The 26,779-nt window shown below is 37.0% G+C and overlaps 5 protein-coding genes and 2 pseudogenes across 5 annotated transcripts in view; 4 read left to right on the top strand and 3 right to left on the bottom strand.

Moving 5' to 3' along the window:
* The window catches only part of LOC18021934 (tRNA (cytosine(34)-C(5))-methyltransferase), a 3,728-nt gene extending 1,761 nt beyond the window's left edge, over positions 1-1,967 (bottom strand). Inside the window, exons 1-11 of the mRNA XM_006404883.2 lie at positions 1,790-1,967; positions 1,615-1,703; positions 1,446-1,512; positions 1,239-1,354; positions 1,073-1,139; positions 924-972; positions 741-826; positions 405-661; positions 262-317; positions 96-181; positions 4-14 (exon numbers count right to left, since the gene is read on the bottom strand). Of these exons, the coding sequence (XP_006404946.2) occupies positions 4-14; positions 96-181; positions 262-317; positions 405-661; positions 741-826; positions 924-972; positions 1,073-1,139; positions 1,239-1,354; positions 1,446-1,512; positions 1,615-1,703; positions 1,790-1,936 (1,031 nt within the window). The 5' untranslated portion in view covers positions 1,937-1,967. The remainder of the gene's footprint in view (positions 1-3; positions 15-95; positions 182-261; positions 318-404; positions 662-740; positions 827-923; positions 973-1,072; positions 1,140-1,238; positions 1,355-1,445; positions 1,513-1,614; positions 1,704-1,789) is intronic.
* Positions 1,968-4,499: 2,532 nt separating this feature from the next.
* Positions 4,500-5,636, top strand: LOC18021933 (annotated as a pseudogene).
* A 5,002-nt stretch (positions 5,637-10,638) lies between these two features.
* LOC18021932 lies at positions 10,639-12,990 on the top strand. Its single transcript, XM_006404881.2, has 5 exons — positions 10,639-10,916; positions 11,023-11,757; positions 11,852-12,240; positions 12,320-12,379; positions 12,642-12,990. Exons 1-5 carry the CDS (start codon positions 10,658-10,660, stop codon positions 12,792-12,794), a joined length of 1,596 nt encoding a protein of 531 aa, XP_006404944.1. The 5' UTR covers positions 10,639-10,657; the 3' UTR covers positions 12,795-12,990.
* A 241-nt stretch (positions 12,991-13,231) lies between these two features.
* On the bottom strand, positions 13,232-14,568 carry LOC18021931 (annotated as a pseudogene).
* Positions 14,569-19,133: 4,565 nt separating this feature from the next.
* Positions 19,134-22,472, top strand: LOC18021930. The gene is made up of 16 exons (XM_006404878.2): positions 19,134-19,301; positions 19,392-19,483; positions 19,624-19,662; positions 19,756-19,809; positions 19,916-19,990; positions 20,148-20,213; positions 20,298-20,340; positions 20,460-20,505; positions 20,608-20,701; positions 20,799-20,851; positions 20,924-21,111; positions 21,195-21,287; positions 21,410-21,476; positions 21,567-21,633; positions 21,713-21,766; positions 21,907-22,472. The coding sequence occupies exons 1-16, from the start codon at positions 19,241-19,243 to the stop codon at positions 22,048-22,050; spliced, it is 1,236 nt and encodes a 411-aa protein (XP_006404941.1). The 5' UTR covers positions 19,134-19,240; the 3' UTR covers positions 22,051-22,472.
* Positions 22,473-23,318: 846 nt separating this feature from the next.
* On the top strand, positions 23,319-24,696 carry LOC18021929 (peroxidase 49). The gene is made up of 4 exons (XM_006404876.2): positions 23,319-23,591; positions 23,674-23,865; positions 23,944-24,109; positions 24,201-24,696. Exons 1-4 carry the CDS (start codon positions 23,367-23,369, stop codon positions 24,443-24,445), a joined length of 828 nt encoding a protein of 275 aa, XP_006404939.1. The 5' UTR covers positions 23,319-23,366; the 3' UTR covers positions 24,446-24,696.
* LOC18021928 (D-2-hydroxyglutarate dehydrogenase, mitochondrial) lies at positions 24,441-26,749 on the bottom strand (the record flags this gene model as incomplete). The annotated part of the gene is made up of 10 exons (XM_024158155.1): positions 24,441-24,593; positions 24,708-24,805; positions 24,894-24,974; positions 25,078-25,187; positions 25,294-25,389; positions 25,477-25,595; positions 25,715-25,785; positions 25,978-26,065; positions 26,162-26,354; positions 26,506-26,749. Coding segments are annotated over 10 exons (1,221 nt in total), but the record flags the coding sequence as incomplete, so codon positions are not given.
* Between the last annotated feature and the right edge of the window lie 30 nt (positions 26,750-26,779).

Here is a 26,779-nt window from a genome sequence, read left to right as displayed (position 1 = left end):
CACCTCCTCAGAATCTGAAGAAATGCTAACGAAATAACCAATCCGCATCGGGAGAAAACAGATTTATGGAGAAACGAAAGAAACTAATAAATTACTTCAGCAACAACAGCTTCATCTTCAATTGGGTTCATTGAACAGGTTGAGTATATCATTCTCCCACCAACTTTCAGCAGAGACAAACCTGAAACCAGACATTACAGATAGAAGTCAAAACATAAGATTCTGAGAGTCAGGTCATCTGAGAAAAGAAAAAAAGCTTACCTCTCATGGCAAGCACAACTTGTAGACTATGAAGTCCATTTCCCGATCCAGAATTCCTGTGCAGAAAACAAAAAGAAGAATAAGAATCTCGAAGCAAGTGGAATACAAAAAATGTCAATTTGGAAGGTTATAGGTATAGAAACCATCTTCGCCATATGCCTGGAGCCTTGCGCAGAGTACCATCACCGCTACATGGTACATCGCATAGGACACGATCAAAGAGAAGCTGATCAATGGGATGATGATACATCTCAGATGCTGTGGACAAGTCTCTCTTCGAGTTGCAGTTTGGGAAATGTTGACCTTCATTGTTAGTGACTATCAAGTTGGTCGTACACGTTCTTTTCGTTTGGTGAATAAGAAGGTTAGATCTTTTATAATCAACATCATTTGCCACCACCTGATTCAACCAAAACAATTAGGCAAAGAAAGAAATTTATCTATCAACCAACCAAAAATAAAAAATGAGTATTACAAACCATTCCATTAGGTAGAGATCCTGGTTCTGCTGATTCATGAATTATCTCAAGAAGCTGAAATGTCTTGGAACCAGGTGCAGCACACACTGTTCAGACAAAAAGGGAAGAGAAGTGAATCAGTTAACCCTTACTCCTCAAGTCCATAGCCATCTCAAACAATGTATAATTAACAAAATCACTTACTGTCAAGGACAAAGTGATCCGGATGCACATCAAGGAAGAGAGGAGGTAGCTGCGTGATCATAAAAACCAACCACAAAAAATCAATAAAATGTATCGATGAATGCGATAAAAAAAAAAGAGTGTTACACTAGTAGCATTAAATAGCATACCATGCTAACTGCTTCTTGCCTTGTCATGTTCCCAACTTCGGTTTCTAACTTTAAAAACTCATGAAACCTGAATCATGAACTGACACGAGTAAACAAAAGGAAATGAAGATTTGTTTTGGAGCTGAAAACAAAAGACGACTCTGTTCTTTTATCTGTGAAGATGTACCTCTCAAGTGTCTGGTTTTTTCTAATCTCCTTGCGAGAAAAATTAGAATGCCAAGCAAGATTCTTAGGGTACCAAGGCAAAGGCTTGATAGCCTCCAATTCACCACTCTCTACAGCCTATTTAAGAAGCATTTGAGAAGACAAACATTAAAAAATGCTTCTTTTTGTGTAGATTGGCAATGAGAAACTACAAAAAACAAAGATTTACCTCAGCCTGAAGAGATTTCACGAAATCATTCTCCAATATCGACCGAATCTCATCGCAAAACTGACCACTAAGAAACCAGAAAATGTTTGTCCACATTTAGTCAAAAACTTCTACTTTGAAGGTTTTATCTTGATTCAATTGAACGATCCAAAGATAAAAAATAGCATACTTGGAATAAACTCTGAAAGCAGCAGGCAATGGCTTACGAAGAATTTCCATGAAGGAATCCCACTCCTCTGCTTTCACTATCCTTTGCTCCTACACACACCACAACAAAGACATTTGAGTTCATGTAATGTTATCTTTACAGAAAGCACAGTTTTTCTTCTAAAGATTATTAGTACCTTGTAATACTCCTCGAAATCAAGATTCGACCAGTTGCGATTTTGGATGTTGGAATCAAAGGATTTGAGGGGTTTTGGAACATTTTCTTTGCTATCTTCTAATTGGTTTCTCTTCGAACGACCTCTGTGTTGTCTTCCTCTTCCCATTTTCGTTGACTACGTCGCCGAGTTTCTATTTTAGCCGCCGGCTTCTCAGAGATGGACTGATGGGTTTTGGGTTTAATAGATTTCCCTTTTGTATTACAATTGGGATTCATTTTCTCCATTTTTTATTTATTTATTTCATTTTTCCAGTCATTATCAATTGGCAAAACTCACTGGTTGCTCTAATAAGCGTTAAATATGTTTTACTTAAACAATGTCGTAAATAAATTACTCGTTGTGGATGTTTCTCGATCACGACTAGACTCTATTAACCAATCCGGTTCAGCAAATTGTGCGACAAATCTCAATGGAGGAGATGAAAACGTTACACGCTTGATAATCAATATTTCAAAAGCTGAAGACATGAAGCTGAAGTGAGAGTTGTCAAATTGGTGGTAATTTTTCTAACTTTCAACTCTCAACTAATAATGGTGGAAAAATAAATAAAAAAACGACAATGACAAGTTTGAATTGAAAGCATAGGAAAACAGTGAAGCATAGCATAGGTCTAAACAAGCTCTGGTTTGTTGTAGGATAGAACCAAAATGCTGGAATACAAAATAAAATAAGCATGAAAAGTGAATCAAAGTACACATCTTCATCCCTCGGTTTTCTTTAAAAATTAGCATCCCATTGTTGTTCCAAAAGCATCTCATTGTGTGCTCAACAGATTTCTGTTCAAGATAGCTTCTGAGAAGCAAGAAGTAAGAGATACCATCTTAGTTCTGGCAAACAAGCAGACTCGTGTTGTGTCTCTAATTGAGAGGAAGAAGATGGTACCAATAACAGACTTGAAGATGGCCATCACAAAGCTTTCAAAGACTGCTGCACTGATCATTGGCACTGGAATCTATTTCAGGGGTGACATTGAGGAGATTTTGCTATGTCAATATTATTGTTATGTCAGTATTGCTGGAAATGGATGATGTTCAGCTTCACATGTCCTATCATTATTGTGTATTGATAAATACCAAAAAAATGTGAGTTTCATTAAAAGCAAAGGGATTATACAAACACTAAGCGATGCTCATAGATTCATAAGTTTGCCAATTGGATGACATCTGACGACCATAAACTAATGTCATTGTTTTCATAGAAAAAATTGTGCTCAAATTTTTCTCGATCATGGCTAGACTTTACAACCGATCTGGTTCAGTAAAACCCGAACCGGCTTTTGAGCCAATTTACCGAGAGAAATTGAGTAGGTTGTGTCCCATGGGAAGAGATGAAAACGTCAAGAATTGTGATTTTGCATCTCATGTTTAGTTTCAAAGAGGTTAACATCTGATCAGCGAGACTAGAAAGCATCTTGTTGTTTTTGTAGCATATCATCTCGCTATCACTGATTTAAGTGGGTTAAAACAATTTGCAACCTAGAGAAAATGCTTAACTGCTCTCTTTCTCTCCGGTCTTCCAAATTCTTCCAACGTCCGACTTGTTTCCTGCTGTAATTCTCTTCTCTCTTCCCACCTCATGGCTTCCAGATTACTTTTCTCCGGTCGACGACTTCTCCTCCTCCCAAGGCAGCAGCAAAGGTTTGATTTCTTGACTGAGACAGAGAAGGTTGTGCTAACAGCATTTTCTCTGGAAGAATCTGAGACCATTCTCAGAAATGCTTCTTTCTTTAGGAAGCATCATCCCAATGTTCAGGCCATGAAGAAAATGATGACCACTCTCCACCATGAAGCTCAGAAAGTCCTCACTTCCCTTCAAAGAGCAGATTCCAATCTCACCTCTTCTCTCAAAGCTGGAGACACCAAAGCCATCTCTCAGGCTATGTAAACCCTCTCCTCCCTTCTTGCTTCTCCAGATGCACCAGCAGAAACAATTTATCGGCAGGGAAATTGGTGGGAAATTGAACATTCTCAACTGAAAATGATATAGTTATCCTTTCTTTAATTTTCTTATAAATATCACCCAAATAATCAAATCAAGATCTAGACTTTGGGTTTCATTTTAAGCAGAGTGACTATACAAGACACTCACCAATTGGGTGACATTTGACGAGCATAAACGGATGTTTATTGTTTTCGAAGTGCACAAATTGTACACAAATTTGTTCCTTTAAACTGAAGGATTGAAATCACATGGTAAATCGTTTCTAATCGGTCATGGAGCAGTAGCTAAAATGAGATGCAAAATCACAACTCTGTACCGAGTTTAACCTATCAATCTCCCTACCATATCGATCCTATGGTCTACCTACAACTCAAATCCTCCTCCAGATTTTAAATTAGATAAGTTACCTGTAGGGATTTTGCTTCATACTCTCTCGTGAGCAGATCCACCATCTCTCGCGCCTCCACCTCCTTAGCATTCCCACCCGTCCAGTCGCCGTAAAGAAATCCACAGAAAAGCGCTGCTGAAGCCGAGTACTTTCTGATCTCTGTATGAAGTCGCACCTTATTAACGAAAGCAACAAACAACCTTAACGCCGGACCCTCCTTGCTCCCCATCTTCTTCTTTTCTCAATTTCGATTCTAGCTAGGGTTTGACCCCCTTGAGCGAATAATACAAAACTATCCAATCTTATGGGCCGAGCGATATTAAATATTTATATAATCTTATGATGAGGGAAGCTCGAAGTGTTGCCTCCGTTATGCGTTTTCAATTCCATGATTGCTTTGCTAATGTAACTAATCACTAATTGATTTGGACTAACCACATTTCTGTAGATAATTATTGAAAAAAAACTTAATAATGATATAATCCATCGTTTTGTTTTCCCTGGTTATTTTTGTAGGGATGTGATGGTTCTGTATTGCTGGATGACACAGCGACATTGTTGGGAGAAAGCTCTCACTTTCTAACATAGGCTCTTTGAGATCGTTCGATGTAATAGACAACATTAAGGAAGCATTAGAAAAGGCTTGTCCTGCCACGGTCCCTTGTGCAGACATCATAATCATGTCTGCTCGTGATGCAGTTGCCCTAGTAAGTTGCTCTCTCGATCATTTCCATATGCCGTTAGGCGTTAATCATTCTACATAGGATCAACCGTGTAAGGGTTGGACTAGACCGGTCTAATGATCGATCAGCCATGGTAATTTATACTGTATTTGTAAATTAGGTTTACTTCAATTTTGGATGATTAATTAATATGGGTTGGTATTTAAATTTGATACTAGACAGGAGGGCCGGACTGGGAAGTGAAGTTAGGGAGAAAAGACAGTTTAACTGCAAGTCAAAAGGATTCAGACGACATCATGCCGAGTCCAAGATCAAACGCCACGAGTTTAATTAATCTCTTCCAAAGATTTAATCTCTCTACAAAAGACATGGTAGCTCTATCTGGATCACACTCTATCGGCGAAGCTCGATGTTTCTCGATCATGGCTAGACTCTACAACCAATCTGGTTCAGGAAAACCCGACCCGGCTTTCGAGCCAATTTACCGAGAGAAATTGAGCATGTTGTGTCCCATGGGAGGAGATGAAAACGTCACGAGTGGCAGGACGCAACTGCTAAAGTGTTTGATAATCAATATTTCAAAGACTTGGTTTCTAGGAGAGGATTTCTTAATTCCGATCAGACCTTGTTTACTTCTCCGGAGACGAGTGATTATGTGACAATGTTTAGTGAGAACGAAACGGAGTTTTTAAAGGCATTTGCGGAAGGGATGGTGAAGATGGGTGACTTGCAGTCTACGAAACCTGTAGAGATTAGATTAAATTGTCGAGTCGTTAATCGAAAGAACTCTTAATTCTAATCGATAGTGTATTTAAACTAAAGGAACATATATTATATTAAACTTCAATAATAGTTAAAATAATATTTCCGTAACTTATAGGCGTCTATTGTCCCGAACATAAATATATGCGTCAAAGGTTAGTGATGCGTTTAGTTGACGGGCGTTTAGGCCGTACTTCGTATGGGTCATTTACATTATGTCATTATGTCTATGGAATTACAAGAATTGAGCCACTCAGATTTAATTCATCTACCATTTATTACGTTTGGTAATATTCAATGATTTATGTGAAATTGTCCCCTGTGTAAAATGATTTTTTACATATACCTCTAAATCGGGCAATTGACTTCTCGCTCATTGTTTACAATGAAAAGCTATAACGAAAACTGCTCCAAAGTCCAAACCAACACACTATACTGGATTCATTCATTCAGCTTTATGTAAATGATCATGTTGTATAAATAGATGAGAAGATTCTAAAACCTTTGGAAGAAGAACAAGAAATAATATATGCATAAGGTATAACACGAGAAGAGAGAGTAAAACTAATGTTTGGTCGTTGGGTCATTTAAATTATGTCGATCATGGGATTATAGTATTAATTGAGCCAGTCAAATTTCATCTACCAGATATCAATTTGATTGGTTAGCCCCTATTTATAGTAAATTACCGTTGGACTCGGCCCATCATAACGGTACGCATGTGATATGATTGGGCCGGAAAATGTGAATTGTAATTGGGCTTTTATGGAATATTTTCTCAAATACATGAAAATGGCTGAGGGATTTTGGTGAAGGTTGCCTATTTCTCAAGAAATCAACCAAATTAAGAGCCCTAACTCCCCGGAGCAAAAGAGCGGCGATGATGCGGGGTGGATCCATGTTTGCTAAGGTATTCCCGAACCGAACCGAATGTTTGATCTGATTTTTCTTTTTTTTTTCCCTGACTGGTCTGGTGGATTGTTGATATATCCGAAACAATCAACTGCAGTATTGTCGAAAAGGGATATCATCTGGATCTCGACAGTGCTCCTCCTTGAGTAACTACAATGGACGTAGGTCCTCCGTTCCTCGCTTCTAATGAATTTTTCTATTTTTTTTTTTTGTTCTATTCACATGTTTTTCTGGGTCTCTAGCTCGTTATGCGAAAACTGAGGAGGAGGCGTGGGAGCTCCTGGGTGAGATGGTCAAAAGGTGGGCTGCATATAGCATCGAGTCACTTGCTTTCAAATCGTTATTTGTGTACGTTGGATACAAAGCAGGTATGTATACGTATGCGGGAGGAGATATTATTAGAGAAGAACCTCCCCAACTTACTTACATTTTTGTGCTTTCTTTTTTCAGCTCTTGTTCACTCCCCATACGATCCAGCGAGGTTTGCCTCCGAGATGGAGGTAAAAAAAACCACTATCCAGTTTGAGTTTGTTATAAACCGATAGATATATCTGTCTTGAATGTCTTTAACTCGTGTTTCAGGACTTGACGGAAAAGCACCGACTTTTGGAGAAGAGATTAGAATTGTTAAGGGGCCAGGGGCTGAAAAATACAATCGAATGATAACTTTCTGCTTCTGACACATCCTCTTCCGCAGACGATCGAATGTATTAGTTGAACCATTCAAATTTCATCTACCAGATCAATTTAATTGGTTAGTATAGTACATGTATTTGTTTTTAGGATGATAACTTTTTCCTCTAAAAGAAAAAGTTACTTTTATATATCATCTTTCTAAAAGCTGAAGCATGTTTCTTCTTAAAAGTATTAAATACTCTAAACATAGATAGATGATGCTCTTCACAAAACATTGGCCAAAGAAGGAAGGACCTTTTTCACACGCTTTGAATTTAATTTATATGTATTAAAAATTAAAATAAATGTAAATGGTAAAAATGTGGGAATGGCCTAGCTAGTAGCCTCTTACAGTCTTATGCGGTTGTTTCTGATCTCCTTGGGAGAAAAATTAGAATGACAAGCAAGATTCTTAGGGTACCAAGACAAGGGCTTGATAGCCTCCAATTCACCACTCTCTACAGCCTAATTAAGAGCACTTGAGAAGACAAGAATAGCTTCTTTTTGTGTAGATTGGCAATGGGAAACTACAAAAACAAAAGAGTTATAGATTTACCTCACGAAATCATTCTCCAAACTTACCACTAAGAAACCAGCAAATGTTTGACATTTAGGCAAAAAATTTATACTTTGAAGGACTATTGAGTGTGCCGTATATATTCCTAATTCATTAAAGAAGAAAGATTAACTTTTTTCTTAATAAGTAGGGTCATGTGATAAGTTTTTATGTTCTTTAATCGCTTATGAGTTTTGATGTTGATAATAATTTAGGATTTGTGTGTTGTTGATGATAATCTTTCTTTACATTATGTCATGAAATCATTAGACCTGAAACGGACTAATTACCAAAATTAAATTTTATATACCATGTTTTGATATCAAACAAAAAAACAAAAAAAATCATTGAAGGTTTTTATGATATTAATCATTCTTAACTTTTCTTACATCAAACGCAGAAAAATGTCTTTCAGCTTCACATGTCTTATCATTATTGTGTATTGATAAATACCCTACAAATGTGAGTTTCATTAAAAGCGAAGTAACTATACCAAACACTAAGCGATGCTCATAGATTTGTAAGGTTTCCAATTGGGTGACATTTGATAAGCAGAAACTAATGTCTATTGTTTTCAAAGTGCACAAACATTGCGCACAAATTTGGCCGACTTTAAGCAGCAAAAGATGCTTCTCTAGCAGCACAAACCAAAGCAGCCAAAGATGATTCTGCTATTGTGAAATCTCTTGTTTTCAAAACTTAGTCTATGTCCCTTTGGATTCACACCAACATGTCATCAATTACTATCTCAAGATGATCCTCGTCATGACCAGCATTGTCTTTTACTGGTTGGGATATGACTCAACATGGTTCGTTGGTCAACTCAAGTCTCTTTACTTTGATATCATTACTTGGATGGAGGGATTGAATCTCGCACATACCAAGGAAAAATTGGTTCTCAAGCTCAATTTTGTGGAAGTTGAAGATACCAAAGAATTGCTTCTCAAGATCAAGGATTGCTTGGAGAAGAAGGAAGATTAAGTGTTAGTAGTTCAGAGTGTTAACTTTTGAGTAGTTTTTGAGATGTAATAATTTTGGAATCTCTTGTAAGGATCTTTTTTATGCATGAAATGCCGTCCCTAAGCATACGGTGGCTTAAAGCAATTTAAAATTGTGGCCTTACTTTTTTTATAAAATAGTTTTTTAGTATAATATATTAATTTATGTTTTTAAAACTAATCGAAATTAAATGTTGTTGAGGTTTTTTGTAAGTTTATAAATTTCATAAAAATTTTAGGAAAAAACCAAAGGAACCTTATATATATAAACTGCAATAATTGTTTGAAATATTAATATGGATAAAATATCATAATAATAAGGATAGACAAAGTATGAGTAAAAATAAGACTTAAAGAAAAAATCTAAAAAAACAATGCCACCAATGTAAAAATTCAAATAAAAATATATTTATTTGGCATCAAAACAAAAAACAAGAGGAGGAAAAAAAAAGCAAAAACAAGAAAAATATAAAACAAAAATGTAGTTACATAAATCTCTTACCCATTATCAAACAGGTGGATAAAATTATCTTCCATCACTAGACTAAGATGGAAATTAAAATGTGGCCCTTAAAAATAAAAATTTTACGTGGGGCTTGAAGCTCATGCTTCTCTCGCCTTATGGTCAGGACGAGAAATCTATTATTACGCTTTTGTCTCTTCCTCTACTGATTCCTTGTGCTTGTGATTGTGACTGTGGTTACGATTGTGTGCGAGCTCCATGAGACTGAAACTATCAAACTACAAGACTTACCAATCATCTTCTTATCGATATTCAGTTGTGTATGCTCTCTCTTCTCCTTCTCTTTCTTGTTACGGCCATGTTCATGCTCTCTTTCTTCTCCTTCTTATTCTCTTTTTTTGTCTTCTTTCTTCTCCTTCTCCTCAATCTTCTCAACAACTTTTTTTGTTTTCGAATGAAATTCTCAACAACTTCTATATCCTAACTTTTGTCAACTTCATGATTAAAAATGTAATTTTCCATTTTTTCAGATATGTTAAGTTAACAAAGATGATGCCCAGGCTAAAATACTAGCTTTTTGAAGATAAAAGTGATTCGAATCCGAACTTGTCGAAAAAACCGGGTCCAGAAAACTAAATCCAAACCCCGGAGAATATAGAACCGAATCCGACGGCCCAATAATTGTATAAGAAACTAAAGAGAACCTGGTCTACGAGAGATGGTGATGACTCATGATAGGTATATCTACGACATTGTGTGTAGCCTATGCAATAATCTATTATTGTACATTTATAGTATATTTGGTCGCTTTATTCATAAATTGGCCTAGAATTGTAACAAGACGACATGGCTGTATCTGATTAGTCAGAAAAATTGTCACATATGAAATTGGGTGTTTTGAATACATGAGATTTTTATATTGTTAAAAACATACATGAGAGAGATATATTACAGTTTTATTTGATAGTGTACAGAAGAATATCAGCATTTCGCGACTATGCGATTTTACTGATTAATCACTTGGCTATATATGTGGTATCATTATTCATTAACCAAAAGAGACCTCGTGTTATCAAGACTTAATTTTAAGATAAGAGTATAGATTAAATTTCGTTTGTGGAGGTACGTGACGTCAGTCAGTCAAATGACTCTAATCTGTCGTCGAGACGTGGGATTTAAACGAAAATTTAACAAAGACCATGAGCTTCGGGTAGACAATAATGCTTTGTATGATTGTATCGAAGACAAACGAGAAAATCATGATGAGCCTATATATATGCCTCGGAGAATATGGAACCGAATCCGATCTGAAATAATACAATAGTATTCAAATACCAAAAATGTCCAGCCCAATCCACAATTTTATAGGCGGCCCAATAGTTTTGTGTAACTGTATATAAGCAGAGAAGCCCTAGAGATGGAGCACTTTGTTTCGGTGGAGAGCGAGGATGTGGTGGGATAAGAACGATACGGCGAAGCATGAAAACAAGAAGGCTAAAATATCGGTGTGGTGGGACATGAAGGGGTGTCCGATTCCGGAGGGGTATGATGCTCGTTGGGTCCGTCCGAGTATAGAAAGGGCGTTCAAGAAGCTAGGCTACTATGGTCGTGTCTCCATGACTGGCTATGGCGACCAAAAACAAACCCCTTGTGAGCTCCTGCAAGGGCTCTCTTCCACCGGAGTCGCTGTTGCACATACCAAATCCGGTTAGTCCAATTGCTTGTCTGGAATTGATAATTTGGTTTAAATTGGAATTAATTAGTTTGTTTAAATTGAAATTTATTAGCTGGTTTAAATTTCAAACTGAAACAGAAACCATATGCTCACTCATGTACTCGGATATGCTGGAGTGGCGAGCTCATAATCCTCCTCCGGCTACAATGATGCTCATATCCGATCAGGTGGAGGATGTCTTCGCTTGGGATCTGGCCCGTCTACAACAACACACGCAATACAACCTTTTTCTGGCTTCTCCATCTATGCCTTCACGTTCTTCGGTACTGCACACTTCTGCAAGGTGGGCCTGGGAAAGCTTACTTCTTGAGTCCCCCAAAAGTCTTGAGTCCCCAAAACGCAGCGCACTTAGCAGTCAATTATCTGTCAAGTTTTCCTTCAAAAGCAGCGCACTTGAGTGCACTAGCGGTCAATTATCCGCTGCCAAGTTTTACTGCAAACCGTGCTGCTTCCATGGCCAAAGCCCGGCGGGTTTCAGGAAGCATATCTCGAGTAAAATGCATGCAGTGAAGGAGGTTTTAAACCCTTTGTATGAAGAACTTGACTCTCAAACGAGCAAGTGGGGAAAGAACTACGCGGCCAAGCCCGAATACGCCACGGCTCAAATAGCCGTGTGGTGGGACATGATAGACTGTCCCATTCCCGAGGGTTATGATGCTCGTCGGGTCCGTCCGAGTTTAGAAGCGGCGTTCAAGGAACTAGGCTACTCTGGTCCTGTCTCCATCACTGCTTTCGGCGACCTCAATCAAGCCCCTGATCACCTCTTGCGAGGGCTCTCTTCCACTGGAGTCGCTCTTGCACATGCCATTCCCGGTTAGTCCATTTACTTGTCTGGAATTTCAACTTTCCTTTTACTGAAACGCTGCTTTCCTTTTACTGAAACGCTGCTTTCCTTTTACTGAAACAGAAGTCATATACTCGCGCATGCTTTCAGCTATGGCCACCTGGAAAACACATAATCCTCCTCCGGCTACAATAATGTTCATATCCGATGATCTGAACCGGCTCTACTCAGATACTATTGCCCGGGAACAACAAGAGAATAAATACAACCTTTTTATGGCATATTCATATAGGCCTCACAAAATGTCAGTCCTCGTCACTTCTGCAGAGTGGCTCTGGGAAAGCTTATTACTTGCAGGCGCGCCTCGATGGGGACTTCACAAGTGCAGTCAAAGCTCAACAATCCCACGGGAGAACACTACCGAAATGTTTGTCTGCCGCGTGTGCATTTGTGATTGCAAAAGCCTTGATGATTTCACCAACCATCTCTCAAGTGAAAATCATGCACAGGAAGTAAGCTAAGCATCCTCTGCTATCGATACATTTTTTCTATCCATTTCCTGTTTAACTTTTTCCACTCCTTGTCAAGCAGGAGGCTTATATTTATGCGTGTAGGCGAGCAGCCAAGTTCGACATACGCTACCGGATAAAGGCAAGTTTTTTCTTCTTTTAGAGATTTTCAACTGAGAAAAATTTGTATACAACATCCGATTGTAAAAATTTTAAGTATCAAATTCGTTTACTGACTTTGGTGCTTTGTTGCTAAAAAAAGGCCCTAAAACATTGAAGAAAACGTCTAACTTGTTGTTTGTGTTTCTGTAATGCTTCTCGTTTCACGTTTTTTTGATACATCTTGTAGAAAGCATGAAATTAGGTTTACTGACATCGGTTGTTTCATGTAACATATGTTGTAGGATGAAGTACTCGAAAATTTTCCAGAGAGCAAACGTTTGAGGAAAGCATGTGGGACGGGTTTTGGTCATCTTCATAATCATTTACATGTTGTTACCAATCGTGGGTCTCGACTTAGGGCTCGAAAATCTCACACCTCCAAGAAAGATTGGTGAAATTGTTACTCAAGTGATCAGTCCCTGGAAGCTGCTCTTACTTTTCGTTTCTGTCTATGTTTCAATTTCAACTATTTATTTTTCATTTCGTGTTCTTGTTTGAAACAATGGTTTATCTATATAAGTCGATCGTATTATTCGCTTATGTATTAGAACAAAACATCTAATTTATCGAAATGACAATATTAAAACCCTATACTTCTTAACTGTCCGTCCAAGAAACTATAAACACAAGCCTATTAAGAGGTCATGCTTTTAAGTTTCTTGAAGTTGGGAATTTAGAGCTCACAGCAAGAAAGAGCTAAGAGAACTTTGACCATATTATTTTAAAATCTCAAATTCATCAATACAATATGATGTGCTTTAAACGGGTAAAATAGAAAATGCATTGAAAGAAAAGAAAACACTTGGGATGCAGCAGCAGATGGATATATCTCTCAGTTGGTCTTGGTAGGATATGAAGCCATCTTGTTGATTCCGCAGAGTCCCTCTGGTTTACCGGTTTTTCTCTTCATCCTAATAAAGCCTTTCTCTCCCCATCTTGGTCCCCATGAGTTCTTGACAATCACATAGTCTGATCCCTTTGATGAACCATACCCAACTGCAGCTACACCGTGGTCTAGGTCTGTTCCACATCGTCCATTAAACACTCCCTGTAAACATTCACCAGTTTCTTGAGAGGATGCAAGATTGGGTACATAGAACACAAAATTCAGATATCAGAAATATTTGTTATATACCCCTTTGTAGAATTGGAAGTCTCTTCCTGAAGCTTCAATAGCCACACTAACTGGCTGGTGAGCTAAAGCCTTCACCAGGCTTTGCTCATCGTTTACTGGGACATCTTCGTAGCCACAGATTGTCACAACTTCTACATCCTCCAGTAAAAGATTCATTAATGATCAGTCTTTATAAGCTGCATCACAATTAGTTCTGAATTCATATTTGTGTCTAGTGTTTGTTACTTTCTGCTCTTGGCAAGTTCCTTCCTCCATGAGATAAGGGTAATCGTCTTCTTTGTGGAGACCACCTTTCGAAATTATGTACTGGAATGCGTAGTCCATGAGACCCCCATTGCAACCACTGTTGAAAGTTGTGTCGCAGTCTATGAGCTCTTGCTCTGAAAGCGAACTCAGGTTCCCTGTTGTGATCTGGTGGATCCCCTCAACAGCTGCAACTGTCGAAAACGCCAACAACTACCTGCAATGACAGAAACAAGATTGTTTTTAAGAGACCCATTCCAATCTCTTGTTTTATATACTTGAGTACAAGAAAAATGAAAGAGAGAAACGTTACCACATGAACCCTGGTTCTTGACGGGAGTCACAGCGCCTTTCTTCCTCCAGTCGACTGATTTAGGCAAGTCGGTGACGTCTTTGTACCTGAAGTTAGCAGATGGCTATCTCTTTCTAGAGAATTGCGGCTTTGCAAGTCCGATACTTCCCCTTGAACTCTTCACGGGTCAAATCCGCAAACTCGTTCAAACCGAGCCAGTAACTGCTGATTTCATTGTTCCTCTGGTCTATATGCATGCATTAGGTTTCTCTCTGAAAACCTCGAACCTGTGCACCTTCTCCTCAACGCTTTGGTAAGCCTTGCTATGTTCTGACATCCATGACTCAAAGAGCTCTAGAAGATTATCAGTGGATGTCAAATGCTCCGGTGTGTATCCAATGATGGAGAAATCACGGGGAAGAGCAGAGCAGAGGAGTGCTGATGCTGAAATGGCGACCAAAAGAGACAATTTGGTAAGTGATGGTGAAGAGAAAACCATTGTTCACTGAGAGAGAAGAGGAAGAGATGGTGTGAAAGAGAGTAGAGGAATAGGGTTTATATATGTTGTCTAGTCTTAGGTTTCAACTTTCAGTAAACTGACTCCTTTATTGTTCTGAACTAGGGACGTGGAATAGAGACAAACCTTTATGCTCAGTTCAAGTGTGATTCTCTCAAGATTGGAATGGTAAATAACAGTGTTGCATTGTTTTCGCAACTTTTCCAGTTCACGATGAAAGATATGAGGACTTATGTAACTTCAAAGGACAGTGGCTTTCTCCCTGTTATAGACCACACCATTAAGGAGTTGGATAACTACAGTGGACAAGCGGATCATAGCCCATATAGACTAGCTTATTTGCGATATTCAGTAAGATTGGCAGTGGATGCATATCGAAAAGGAAGATTGGATGATGTGTCTTCGGTTGAGGAAAGTTCCAGAAGCGAGGAAACAAATGTTAAACCTGATGGTGATGCTTAAGGGATTCGAAGTCCACCAGGCTCTGTTACTAAGAGCATGTTTAAAGGAGATTTTTTGGTGGTTCTTAGGAAACTAATTTAAATATAAAAAAAGAAAAATAATTAAAAAGTATGAGAGAAGGTAAGAAATAGTTTTTATATTAGAAACTTTTGAAGTCTTAATTTTTTTTAACACTTGATTCTTTCTTATTGGTTCTATTATTTATATTGAATTAAAATTTAACTATATAATTAAATCATATTAAAAAGAGGAAATTTGGAAAACTACACTCTCCTTAATTTGTATTTTGAAAACTACACCATCTTTTTATGTTTTAGAAAAATACAGTTTTTAAAGAATGAAATGACCAAATTAGTTTATTTGAATGTTTATATAAATTAATAGTTTTAAATAATGAAAATTTTAATAACATGAAATTTTGTTCTATAGACCTTTTTATATAAATTTTTTAAAACTGAAATTTTGTAGAGATAAAATTTAAAATACTAACATGTATTTCTCTCTTTTTTCGGTTGAAATAGCATGTATTTATCTCAATATTTTCTCTATCTTAGATATAAATACTAATAACTTAAAAATTAGTAATATTTTCGAATTTTAAGTTTAATTATTATGATTTTAATTAAAACAGGATAAAAATGATTCAGTATATATAAAAAGTGTCGACAACTTTAAAATATTAACATGTATTTATCTTTTTTATTTGGGTTAAAATAATATGGATTTATCTAATTTTTATTAGGTTGAAATAACATTTATTTATCTCAACATTGTATTTATTTTGATACTGTATTTGTTAAAATAATATGGATTTATCTAATTTTTATTAGGTTGAAATAACATTTATTTATCTCAACATTGTATTTATTTTGATACTGTATTTATCTTAATATAAATACCAATAATTTTAAGAATAGTAATAAATTCGAATTTTATAAATTCGAATTTTAAATTTCATTATTAAATTTTTTAATTAAAACTGGATAAAAATGACTTATCATATATAGAAAAGTGTAGTTTTCAAAAATTAAGAAAAAGGTGTATTTTTCAAATTTTGAATCATAATTAAGGCAATTTTCAAATTGTTCCTATTAAAAAACTATTATATTTTTTTAAAAAAACCAGCTCTCAATTAAACGTGCTCTAATGAAATGAAAGAAAAAGGTGAAGAGCAGAATGGAAGTGATATAAATGCAGCTACTCGGGATGATGGTGAATTCAACCATGATCATGAAGAAATTGAGAATAGCACTTCAGAAAATGGTCTAGGTTCCAGAGGAAAAGAATAGTCAAGGGTCTGATGGTGAAGCTTCTGGGATTCGAAGTCTTGGTTCCAGAGGGCTTCTGGAGCTTGCAGCTTCCATGACAGAATTACAGACAAATTTACAGTCTCAAATCTTAGCTGGTCAAGAAACTATGATTCTCAAATCTTAGCTGGTCAAGAAACTATGATGAAAGAGGTAATGCTTTCGCTGGAAATTATGCAGAGCCAACTATCAGAGAATGAAAAGGCACTGCATGAGTTGATTGAAAAGACACTGTTAAAAGAAGTTTTGAAAACTGTTCCTGTTGTTACAAGAGCAGTAACATCAGCTGTATCGTCTGCAAACACTGAATTCGAGGTTAGAATTTGAAGACAAATATAGAAGCGATTCACGTGACATTGTTCATAATTGAAAAAAAAAAAGAAACTATTTTCTCTTTTATGCAGAGAAAATTTGGTGATAGTGCACTCAATCAGCTTAGGTCGAGTTTGCTACCTTCCTTCGAAAGATCCTTTAAGGTCATGTGTGATCAAGTCGACATGGCCTTCAAAAAACGGATTGATGAGCACATAAGCGCAGCGCAGGAAATAATTACTTTAGCTCACGATTTAACCGAGAGTCAAAGGAGTGATACATGAGCAAATGCTGGTGGTTCAAAGCCCTTGGTTACTCAAGTAAGCCCTTGTTTTGAGTGCTTTTCTTCTTGAAAAGCTTTGCAAATATCTGCAACTTTTCCATTGATCTTTTAATTTCTTTTGCTTTCTTCCTATCAGGAAGAACTCTCGAGCTTGCTATCACAACAGCAATATCAACAGTGTTTCACATTGGCGTTAGATGGAGCAGACGTCGCTCTGCTGCCGTGGCTATGCTCAGAGGTGGATTTCACTAGCCTACTTTCACTGGATCCACCTCCTTTAACCCAACTCGTGCTCGTGTGTCTACTGCAACAACTCGCTTCGGATATCAGCAACAACACCTGCCGCAAGCTTTCCTGGATGGCCGAGGTGGTTACCGCCATTGACCCTAGGGACCAGTGGATTACTGCCGCCAACGCACGCCCAATCTTTCAAAAGATATATCACTCTCTCCCGCAGCACACAGGAACTTATCTCTGTACGAACAGAATGATTATGAGGATCATCGAGCTCCGGTGCCGGTCCAATATTTTGCAATACCCTAAGCGAAATTTAAAATTATGTCTTTTAATATATATTTCAAAATAACAAAATAATAGTAATTCAAGGAAAAACACATTAACATTTTAAAATTTCAAAAATTAGAATGTTTATGTGTAAGAATTTCAAAACGCATTAACATTTCAAAACTTCAAAAATTAGAAAAAAAAAATTATGTTGTTATAAATTATCAAATAGCAATAACAATTATCAAATAACAGACAATCCGATCTCACTTATTTAACAAATAACATATAATAATTAACCATAGTCTATTGTCATCATCATTCATTTATTCGTCACAAATTTCTAATCTTTCTAGATTTTCAAAATTTTGAAAAATAATAAATCACATTACTAACGATAAAAACGATGACAAAATAAAATTAATGCCCAAATTTTGTAATCAAGATGATAAAAGAAAAAAATGGGTTAAAGAAACTGAGGTTTTAATTATTTTTTGCAATAGAATTTTACTAATAATTATTTAAACTAATTCAAGCTATCTAATACTCCGCTAAAGTTCACCGTTTCATTTTTTACTGTATAGTTTGTCTTCTTTAATTATCTTGCACTGAAAACATCAAGTGTGTACTTTTTTTCTCTTAATGAGTGCGCTCTGACTGCATCATTTGTTTCACTGCAACATTCAAAACATAAGTACTTATCCTCGTATTTGTTCAAAAAAAAAAAGAAAAGTACTTATCCTCGTATTTACAATTCTGAACAAATAAAAAGCAAATGGGAGACAATTACTAAAAGCCTGCGGCATTTTTCAGCATCTGCTTGGGTATATTTTATTAGGATTTTGTTTCTGCCAGTACTTAACCAATTGGAAGTAATCAGAGTGATATGGTAGAGTATGATTAAGTGACTATAATGAGATATGTAACTGGGAACATATACAACACATGCAACAGAAAAATAAGAATCGTAGTTTCAAACGGATGTTTTATTTTTTTTCTGGACTATGCTTATATTAGGTTAAAACCGGAACAACTAAATCACATCCTATTTTAACTTCAACAAACAAAATTACTGGGACGAGACCTCCCAAATTAAAAATATTAATGAGACTACTGGTTTAAATTATTATGCTTAAGCACTTAATTGTTTTGCTATGTTTTAATTCAAGTATGAAGGTATTACTCCTTTTCCAACATTGATTAAGAAAAAAAAAACCTGATTTTTATTTTTTGCCAATGACATTGGATTATTTTATTTTCTTGACTTTCTCAGGTTATGTTTATTTAAGGTTATCTCTTGTGATTTCCTAAAGTTAAGTATCTGAGGTAAAAATACTGCTTTATTTACAAATAGACTAGAATAAGCAAATCTGAATATAGTAATAAAAAAAAAAAAAAAAAAAAAAAAAAAAAGGAAAAACAAAATTCATTATTGTTATATGTATTGTCAAGCTCCCTCTCTCCTTCGTACCCAGTGGACGGTGATTGATCATGTCTAGATTTCTTCATAGAACTTGGTTCAATTCTTCTCGGTTTGGTTCGGTTGTCGAACCATATTAAAATGTGGTTCAATTCGAAAAATCGAATCATTCGGTTTTGACTTTGTACCCGATCGGTTTATTTAGATTATCACCCCCTCCTCGTATGAGAGGGACCTTCTGAGCTATTTAGAGGTTTTGACGATGGATTGAAAGCGTTACCCGTCGTGATCCGAATCGGAAGCTGCCGGCGATACTCAAATTCGGAGACGACGACGACCAAGAACAGATTGTTGCAGGTACTCACTATGCAGATACTGAAGTGCCCATCAAGAGAGCACAGTTTCATTCAGTTTCTGTTCATCTCTGGTAAAAAGCTCGTCGTCGGAATTTTGCCCATTTCGTGAATTGTTTTCCTTCTTTCGAATTTTGAGAGCTTATTGTTGGCAAATGTTTCAGCTTTTGTATTTGGATTCAACGGTGCTGCATCTGTACCCGTCCCCGATTCGAACTGCTATGCTCTCGACAATTCAAGTCGTCTTGTTGATTTTGTATCCTCTTTCTACTACTTTGGTCTTGTGCTTAGGATCAATTCTTGGTAAATAAAATAGTAAAGGAGTTTGCTTTTTTGCATTGGTTTGATTTGAGTGTCTTTGTGAAGCTGCTTTCTTTCTTTAACTTGGTTTATCAGAGCAGCTGGATCGGTCATCCATTTGAATATGATGGCAAGGTTTATATATACATATTCTCAGTTCATAAAGTTGTGGTTTTTTCTTTGTTTAGAGTTACTTCAAGGACTATCGGTTTGTTTTTATGGATGTAGGAATTTGATTTGGTGGTTAGATTTTGCAAAGATGTGGAAACAAGAGGGCAGGCGGTAAAAATTCCATATCATCAAACCTTATCCCGGTGATTCAAGATTAGAGAGAAAAAGCTTTGTTCAACTCTAGATTCCACAAATCACTTTTTGTGTTTGTGTGCAGGGATATGTTGATTTTGGAAGATTTGACCCGTTAAGCTACTTTGTTTCTAGCTCTGGACATTTCGATTTTGTTCAAGTAAGAAGCTCCTCTTCTTTAGGCTACTGTTTGGGATAAAGGCATCTTAGTTTTAACCCATCATAACCAACTGTTGCATTTGAGTAGAAGTGTGTTTTTCCTCTCAACATCGATTCAATTGTTAGTGTTTGTTTCATGATCTGTGTTATTCATGTAGGGGTTTTATCACGGCGACCTGTCGAATTGTGAGCAGAGTTATGACAAACTTGGACGTACAGCACAGGTTACATATCTATCCAGGAGTTGTGTTGTGGAAAATTTTAGTGGCTCCTTTCTTTGAGTGTGGTTTCTATGTTTTGTTGTTCAGGTCAATATTATTTGTGGGAACTGTGTTGATGGACGCTGTAAAGGTGTGTCTGCGTCTTCCTTTTCCGTTTCGTTTTTGTTCCATTACAGATGTTTAAACTTCAAAATGCTTCTCAATTTTTGAATTTAATCAAGTCTTCATTCTTTCTTTTCCTTATTTCAGGTGGACTTGGATGCATATGTAGTGTAACTCAAGATTCAACTTGCAGGTCTGTGTCTGCTACTACTTATCTCTGATTACACAAGAATCATTGTACATCAATTTTTTCATACAACGGATGTATGTTCCTGCTCTTTTTCCACTGGTCCAGAGTTACTGTCGAGTTGGCCATTCCGTGTGAGAAACCTGGCCCACGTGTTTTTAAAGGATTCACGGTCGGTTTGCATCCTCGCTCATGGGAAATTGTAAGAACGGAACAAACACAAATTTTTGATAGCAGCTTTTTTTTTCACACTGAACAAAAACTTAAAATGGATTCGGTTTTGGATATTTGACCTGCAGATATATAATGGGATGACGCAATTTGGATTTGACAAACCCCATCGTGAATTTAGGTATGGAATCAAGAACTTTGTTTGTCCGTGTTTGAGTTGCTGTGTATTTACTACCTGAATTGTTCCTCGCAGCTTCAAGACCGAGCACACTCATCTTACTCTCTATATGACTGCAATTGCTTCTCTTTCAACATTGGTAGGGAAGCCTATCATCAAGGTTTACCCGGAGAATGGTCTTTCTGTTAAGATATCTGGTTCTTCCTTGACTGCGAATCATCCAACAACGTTATCACCTTCAACCTTAGTACTGGATTGGAATTGTAATATCCTCTGCTATCTTTCTCTTTTCACTGTACCTTTGACCTTTGCTTTTACAAAATCTGTAACCTCTTTTTCTTCAAAGGTGAGAAATCTCGGCGAACTCCATATGAAGTCAATGTCACCATCCCAGTGGATGGTTATGATCCTGTTCAGTTTTTCCTCACAAAACTCTGCGGTAAGCTTATTATACACTCAACTTTATCATTCACGCGTCATTCCCCTTGAGCTGAAAATTTCCATTGCTTGCTCTGTCTCTCTCTCCGATACATACAATTCGCTTTTCTTAAATTATTTCAGAATACAACCAAGGTGGTGAAGGAGGATCAGCGAAAGGATGGGCTATATTCGGAGTTTTTTCCTGCGTGTACGAAAATCTCTCTCCCAAAATCACGAATGCTTTGTAACAGGAGAATTAGCTCAACTAATTGCGTTCTTGTGTGTTGCTTCTGATCAGATCCCTCGTTGCATTTACACTTTTCTGCTGTGGAGGATTTGTCTACAAAACACGAGTAGAACGCGTGGTAACCTTCTTCGACGTCCATTCTTAATTCTCACGCTATATACACACAAACTAGCACTGATATGTTCATATGGGCGCAGCGTGGGATTGATGCATTGCCAGGCATGTCACTTCTATCAGGCTTACTAGAAACTGTAAGCATTCCAAAAATGGACTCAAGTATTCATTTATGAGGAATCAAGGAGAAACCTCACTGCTGGTCTTAAGTATAGTTTATGGATCTCACAAAAGACAAGTTCTGTGTAATATAATGGCTATGGTCTTTGTCAAACAGGTGAGTGGAAGTGGACAAAGCTACTCAAGAACTGAAGAAATTAACAATGCTTTTGCCAATGAAGTCTCATGGGACCGCTCTTCCTCGTCTTCTACTCAAGCACCAACACAGAGGCCAAGTGAAAGAACATATGGTGCGATCTAAATTGTTAATTGCCTTTGCGAGTGGTCTGTCTCAATCAATGGTATGGCATGTAGTTGAACTGTGGTTTTCGGGTTTTACCTTTTTTATTTTCACTTTCATGTTTAGTTTCTAGAATGAGGGGAGAAAATCGTGAAAGAGTCAAAAAGTTGAAAGTTGCACCTTGAGATTGCTTTTAACTGCAGATTCATGTGTTCTGATAGAAAAGGACAAAAAAGCTTCCTTTCTTTGCTTTGGTTACAAGAACAAGAGCGGGTTCACAAGTCAAACAAAGATAGAAAACTTGAAGAGACTTTTTTTTGTCGTCAAAAGAGAGTAGTTAGAATCTCTTCCTACTCTCTTCTCTTTCTCACTACGTAAAAGTCTTGGACTTTGTCTCTGCGAACATATTTTTATGTATAACCAAGTCATTTGCAAAAGTTAATATTATTTCTTCTCAATTCTTTTTTCAGATTAGTTAAATCTAGGCATTATATTAGTTTTCTCTTTTTATAGTTTGATTATTCTGTTCATACTTCGTTTCTTCGCTTCTTCGCTTCTTATTTTACTTTAGAGAAAGATAAATTATTAAAACGAATCTCTTAATTACTGCCGGAAAATCAAAACTCAATAATCTTTTACTGAACCGAGTCGATTAAGACACCCATGCGATTATGATCTTGCAGGCATATCATTCATTATGGCTTATATATACGTTATAGACTAGCATTTTTTGTGTCTAAAATCGATTGACACTTCTTAAGTAAAATTTGTAATTAGATATCTCAATAGACAAATGTGACTAATTCCGAAGTCTACAGAAATGTAGTTTGTTAACTGTGCGCTACATGAAAATTGCTCTCTGGCTTGTATCAAAAGGTTATGTTGACGCAAGAAAATTCGAATATTTATTCCTAGAAAGAAAGAGTTAATAGTCTTCAAATAATCAAATTATTGGTACGAGTCGTTAAAATATGGACAAAGATCAATTTCAATATATTAAAAACTCAAAGCTTGCTTTGCTTTTCTCCCGTCCAACGAAGTCAAATCAATTGTAGAAAACTAAACCAAAAAAGGAGGTAAATTAGTCAAACTAAGCATGCAATGTTGGTACCAAACCCAAACTTTAGTCTCTTTTAATCTTCTTTTCTCCAATAATTTTTTTTTACAATTTGTTTTTCATGCAATTCCCTTGAATGTTATCTTAGCTAATACCAACTCCACTTCTTCTTGCTTCTTCTTTAAAATATCTTCCTATAAATACCTTCTTCCTCCCCTCTAGCTTAATATCACTCCTCATCACAAAGTCTTCTCCTTTCTTCATCTTCTTGTTGAACGTAATGGCAAGAGTCAGTAGCTTTCTCTTTGTTCTTTCTCTCCTTTGCGTTCTCCCTCTTTGTCTCTGCGATAAGAGCTATGGAGGCAAACTAAACCCGTGGTTTTACGCCCATTCATGCCCGAAAGCCGGAGAGATCGTGAGATCAGTTGTAGCCAACGCTGTAGCTAGAGAGACCCGTATGGCTGCTTCCTTGATGAGACTTCATTTCCACGACTGTTTCGTTCAGGTTTGGTTAATTTATTCGACGATCATCATTTTTTTGTTTATTAAGTTAGTTGCTTATTGAACAAGGTAACTGCGAAATGCAGGGTTGTGATGGCTCTTTGCTTCTAGACAGCAGTGGGAGGATAGTGAGTGAGAAAAGCTCGAACCCTAACAGCAAATCTGCTCGTGGATTTGAAGTAGTTGACCAGATCAAAGCTCAGTTGGAGAAAGAATGCCCTGGAACGGTCTCTTGCGCTGATATTCTCACCCTAGCCGCTAGAGACTCCTCTGTTCTTGTAAGTCTCCTCCACAATATCTGTTTTCTCGAGCAAAATTTTGAAAAATCAACTGATTCGGTTTGGATTTTGGTTTAGACTGGTGGACCAAGCTGGATGGTCCCATTGGGAAGAAGGGATTCAAGAAGTGCAAGCTTGAGTGGTTCGAACAACAACATCCCTGCACCAAACAACACTTTCCAGACAATTCTCTCAAAGTTCAATCGTCAAGGACTTGATGTCACCGACCTTGTCGCTCTCTCTGGTAAGCTTCTTTCATTCTATCACAGTTGCTTTACATGCACGGTACAAAATCAAAGAAACCCTCGTACCTTACTTTCTTAACTATTTCTCAGGGAGTCACACCATTGGATTCTCAAGATGCACGAGTTTCAGACAGAGGCTGTACAATCAGTCCGGAAACGGTCGTCCAGACATGACATTGGAACAATCCTTCGCTGCTAACTTGCGCCAAAGGTGTCCTAGATCTGGAGGGGACCAGAATCTCTCGGTGCTGGACATTGTCAGCGCGGCGAGGTTCGACAACAGCTATTTCAAGAACTTGATAGAGAAAATGGGGTTGTTGAACTCGGACGTGTAACATCGAATATCTCGAGGCGAAATAATACTAAGTGTGTACCTCTCGTATGCGCCAAAATGAGGATGCTTGGTTTATGTCTTGAGCGATTACACCATCAGAAACTAATCCTTTTTCCAGTGACTTTAACAGGAAAGCTTCAAGCTTCTCCCTGCATTAGTTTTTGAATCAGATAAAACTCTCTCATGGGATTTTGAATACTTAGAAGAGAACTGTTACCAAAAAAATGTTAAAGTCAGATAGAGACCAGACATATTCACTTTACCTGTCATAAGTTTCACCACTTCCCGTTGTCTCTATCAATATGTAAAAGTTCTCTGGAGAGGAAACTGGATTACGGACACCGTCTAGGTGGTTCAGTACCTGCCGAATGAATTAAAAGCGAAAAGGTTTAGCTAAAATCATAGACTTGTACACAAGATAATAATGCAAACAGTTCCTGAAAGCTTACCAAATCCATGGAATTGTTATCAAGAAACTCGAACGCGGACAGTATCTCTCCAAGGTTTCTCTTTGCTTCAACAAGAAGTTTCTGAAAAAAGATATAAAAAAGATAACAAGAGACAATAGTTCACACGTCATCTCCTCCAGTAAAGAGAGTCCGATTGCAAGAGTAAAGAAGAATTGTGCTAAACCTGGCAGCTGAGAAAATCTTTGCAAGCGATAAAGGCTAAATTTACAGAAGACATCTTTGGTTGTGTGAGTATAGAGACTTTAGTCACAATACCAAGTGATCCTTCACTACCTGTGGAAACCAATAAGGAGAAAAATTCAAGATGTTTTAGTCTCTTTTGGTAATGCAGTGACTATTGAAATCATTGTATCAGCACATGACGATAAATAATACCTACCGATAAACAAATGTTTCAAGTCGTACCCAGTATTGTCTTTGCGTAAAGTTCCAAGCATGTCAAGCACATTGCCATTTGCTGTGACAGCTTCTAGACCTGAGATGGTGAGAAAATAAAAATGATGAAGATGAAACCCAAAAGTATTTCAGATGGATATAAAAAGACTAGAACTATATAAATTACCCAATACGGTTCCATGAAGTGAACCATAACGGATAAGGCGTAAACCACCAGCATTAGTTGAAACATTCCCACCGATATGACAGCTTCCTTTTGCACCTAAGTCCAGAGGCATAACAAAACTGAGGAAACATAAATTTATGTTGCTACATCAGACAAATAAATGAGCAATCCAAGTAATACCAAACCACTCTTCTGTGTACTTTTCAGTTCATTTTTACTAAACGACATGGTATATTACCCTTTTGTGTCAAGGAAAGTTGCCAGATTTTCCAAAATGCATCCTGCCTCGCACACCAAGACGCCGCTAACCTGCAGATAGAGCATCGTATCATCACCAAGTACGTTGTATCCAATAGAATCTGCTGCAGTATACTTATGAAGCAACTGACACTAGAATAAAAGGTTGCAATCTCCATTGAACAGCTCCACACACATTTTTATATAAATAAGAGAAAAATTAACAGTAGCAGCAGATTTTCTATATATAAGAATGCCAATTACCTCATCAAAGGCCAAGACTTTATTCATCAAACCAACATTGATGATTACCTGCAAAGATGCCACAAATTTGTCACGTTTATGATCACAAACGCCTTTTTTTCTGTTCTTATTTCACTTCTCTTTCACATTTTTAAAAAAAAATTTTGCGAGATATTAACTACTTATCCAGCATTTTGATCATCACCAATCAACATAAGCAGTAGAAAACAAAAAGTTTCTCTGAACTTTTGAAGCTGATGATGACCCAAAACATTTATACTGCTGCATTATCCCCAAATTTCGACCAAGACATGGATGATCAAGCTCTGTGTTATGATAATTCCCAGCATTTGGCTCAAAAATCTTGCCTTTTGTTGACTCGGAACGATTCACAAAGCCTACATCCATAACAACCAAACAATAAGATAGGAATTCAAATCATACTTATATCACATCCAAAATTTCGAAGTATCTAAACCAAAGTTGAGTACTTTTTCCAGTGAAACTGAATTACAACAAGTCAAAGTGGAGACCACTGAAAAATCAAACCTGAAACAGAACGAGACATTGAGTTCTCTTTTGACCGGAGATTACTAAGAGATTTACATCCAAATCTTATAAAATCTCCTGATCTTCTCCATTTCTGCATCATCATTCTTCTTCTTCCTCCACTTACGTCTTCTTCTCTCTTACTAGAAATGTTCGTTAGTTTGATAAAAGCAAGGAAAGGCAAGACGACTGAACGAAATGTCAGTATAACCCCTGCGTCTGGATAACGAAACGCTGCGTTTTGGAGTGGACATTCGAGTAGATTGACTGACTT

The sequence above is a fragment of the Eutrema salsugineum genome, unplaced genomic scaffold (genome assembly GCF_000478725.1).
Source record: "Eutrema salsugineum unplaced genomic scaffold, Eutsalg1_0 scaffold_15, whole genome shotgun sequence".
NCBI classification, from domain to species: Eukaryota; Viridiplantae; Streptophyta; class Magnoliopsida; order Brassicales; family Brassicaceae; genus Eutrema; species Eutrema salsugineum.
The sequence above is the reverse complement of the archived record's forward strand: the minus strand, read 5'-3'. Positions and strand labels throughout refer to the sequence as shown.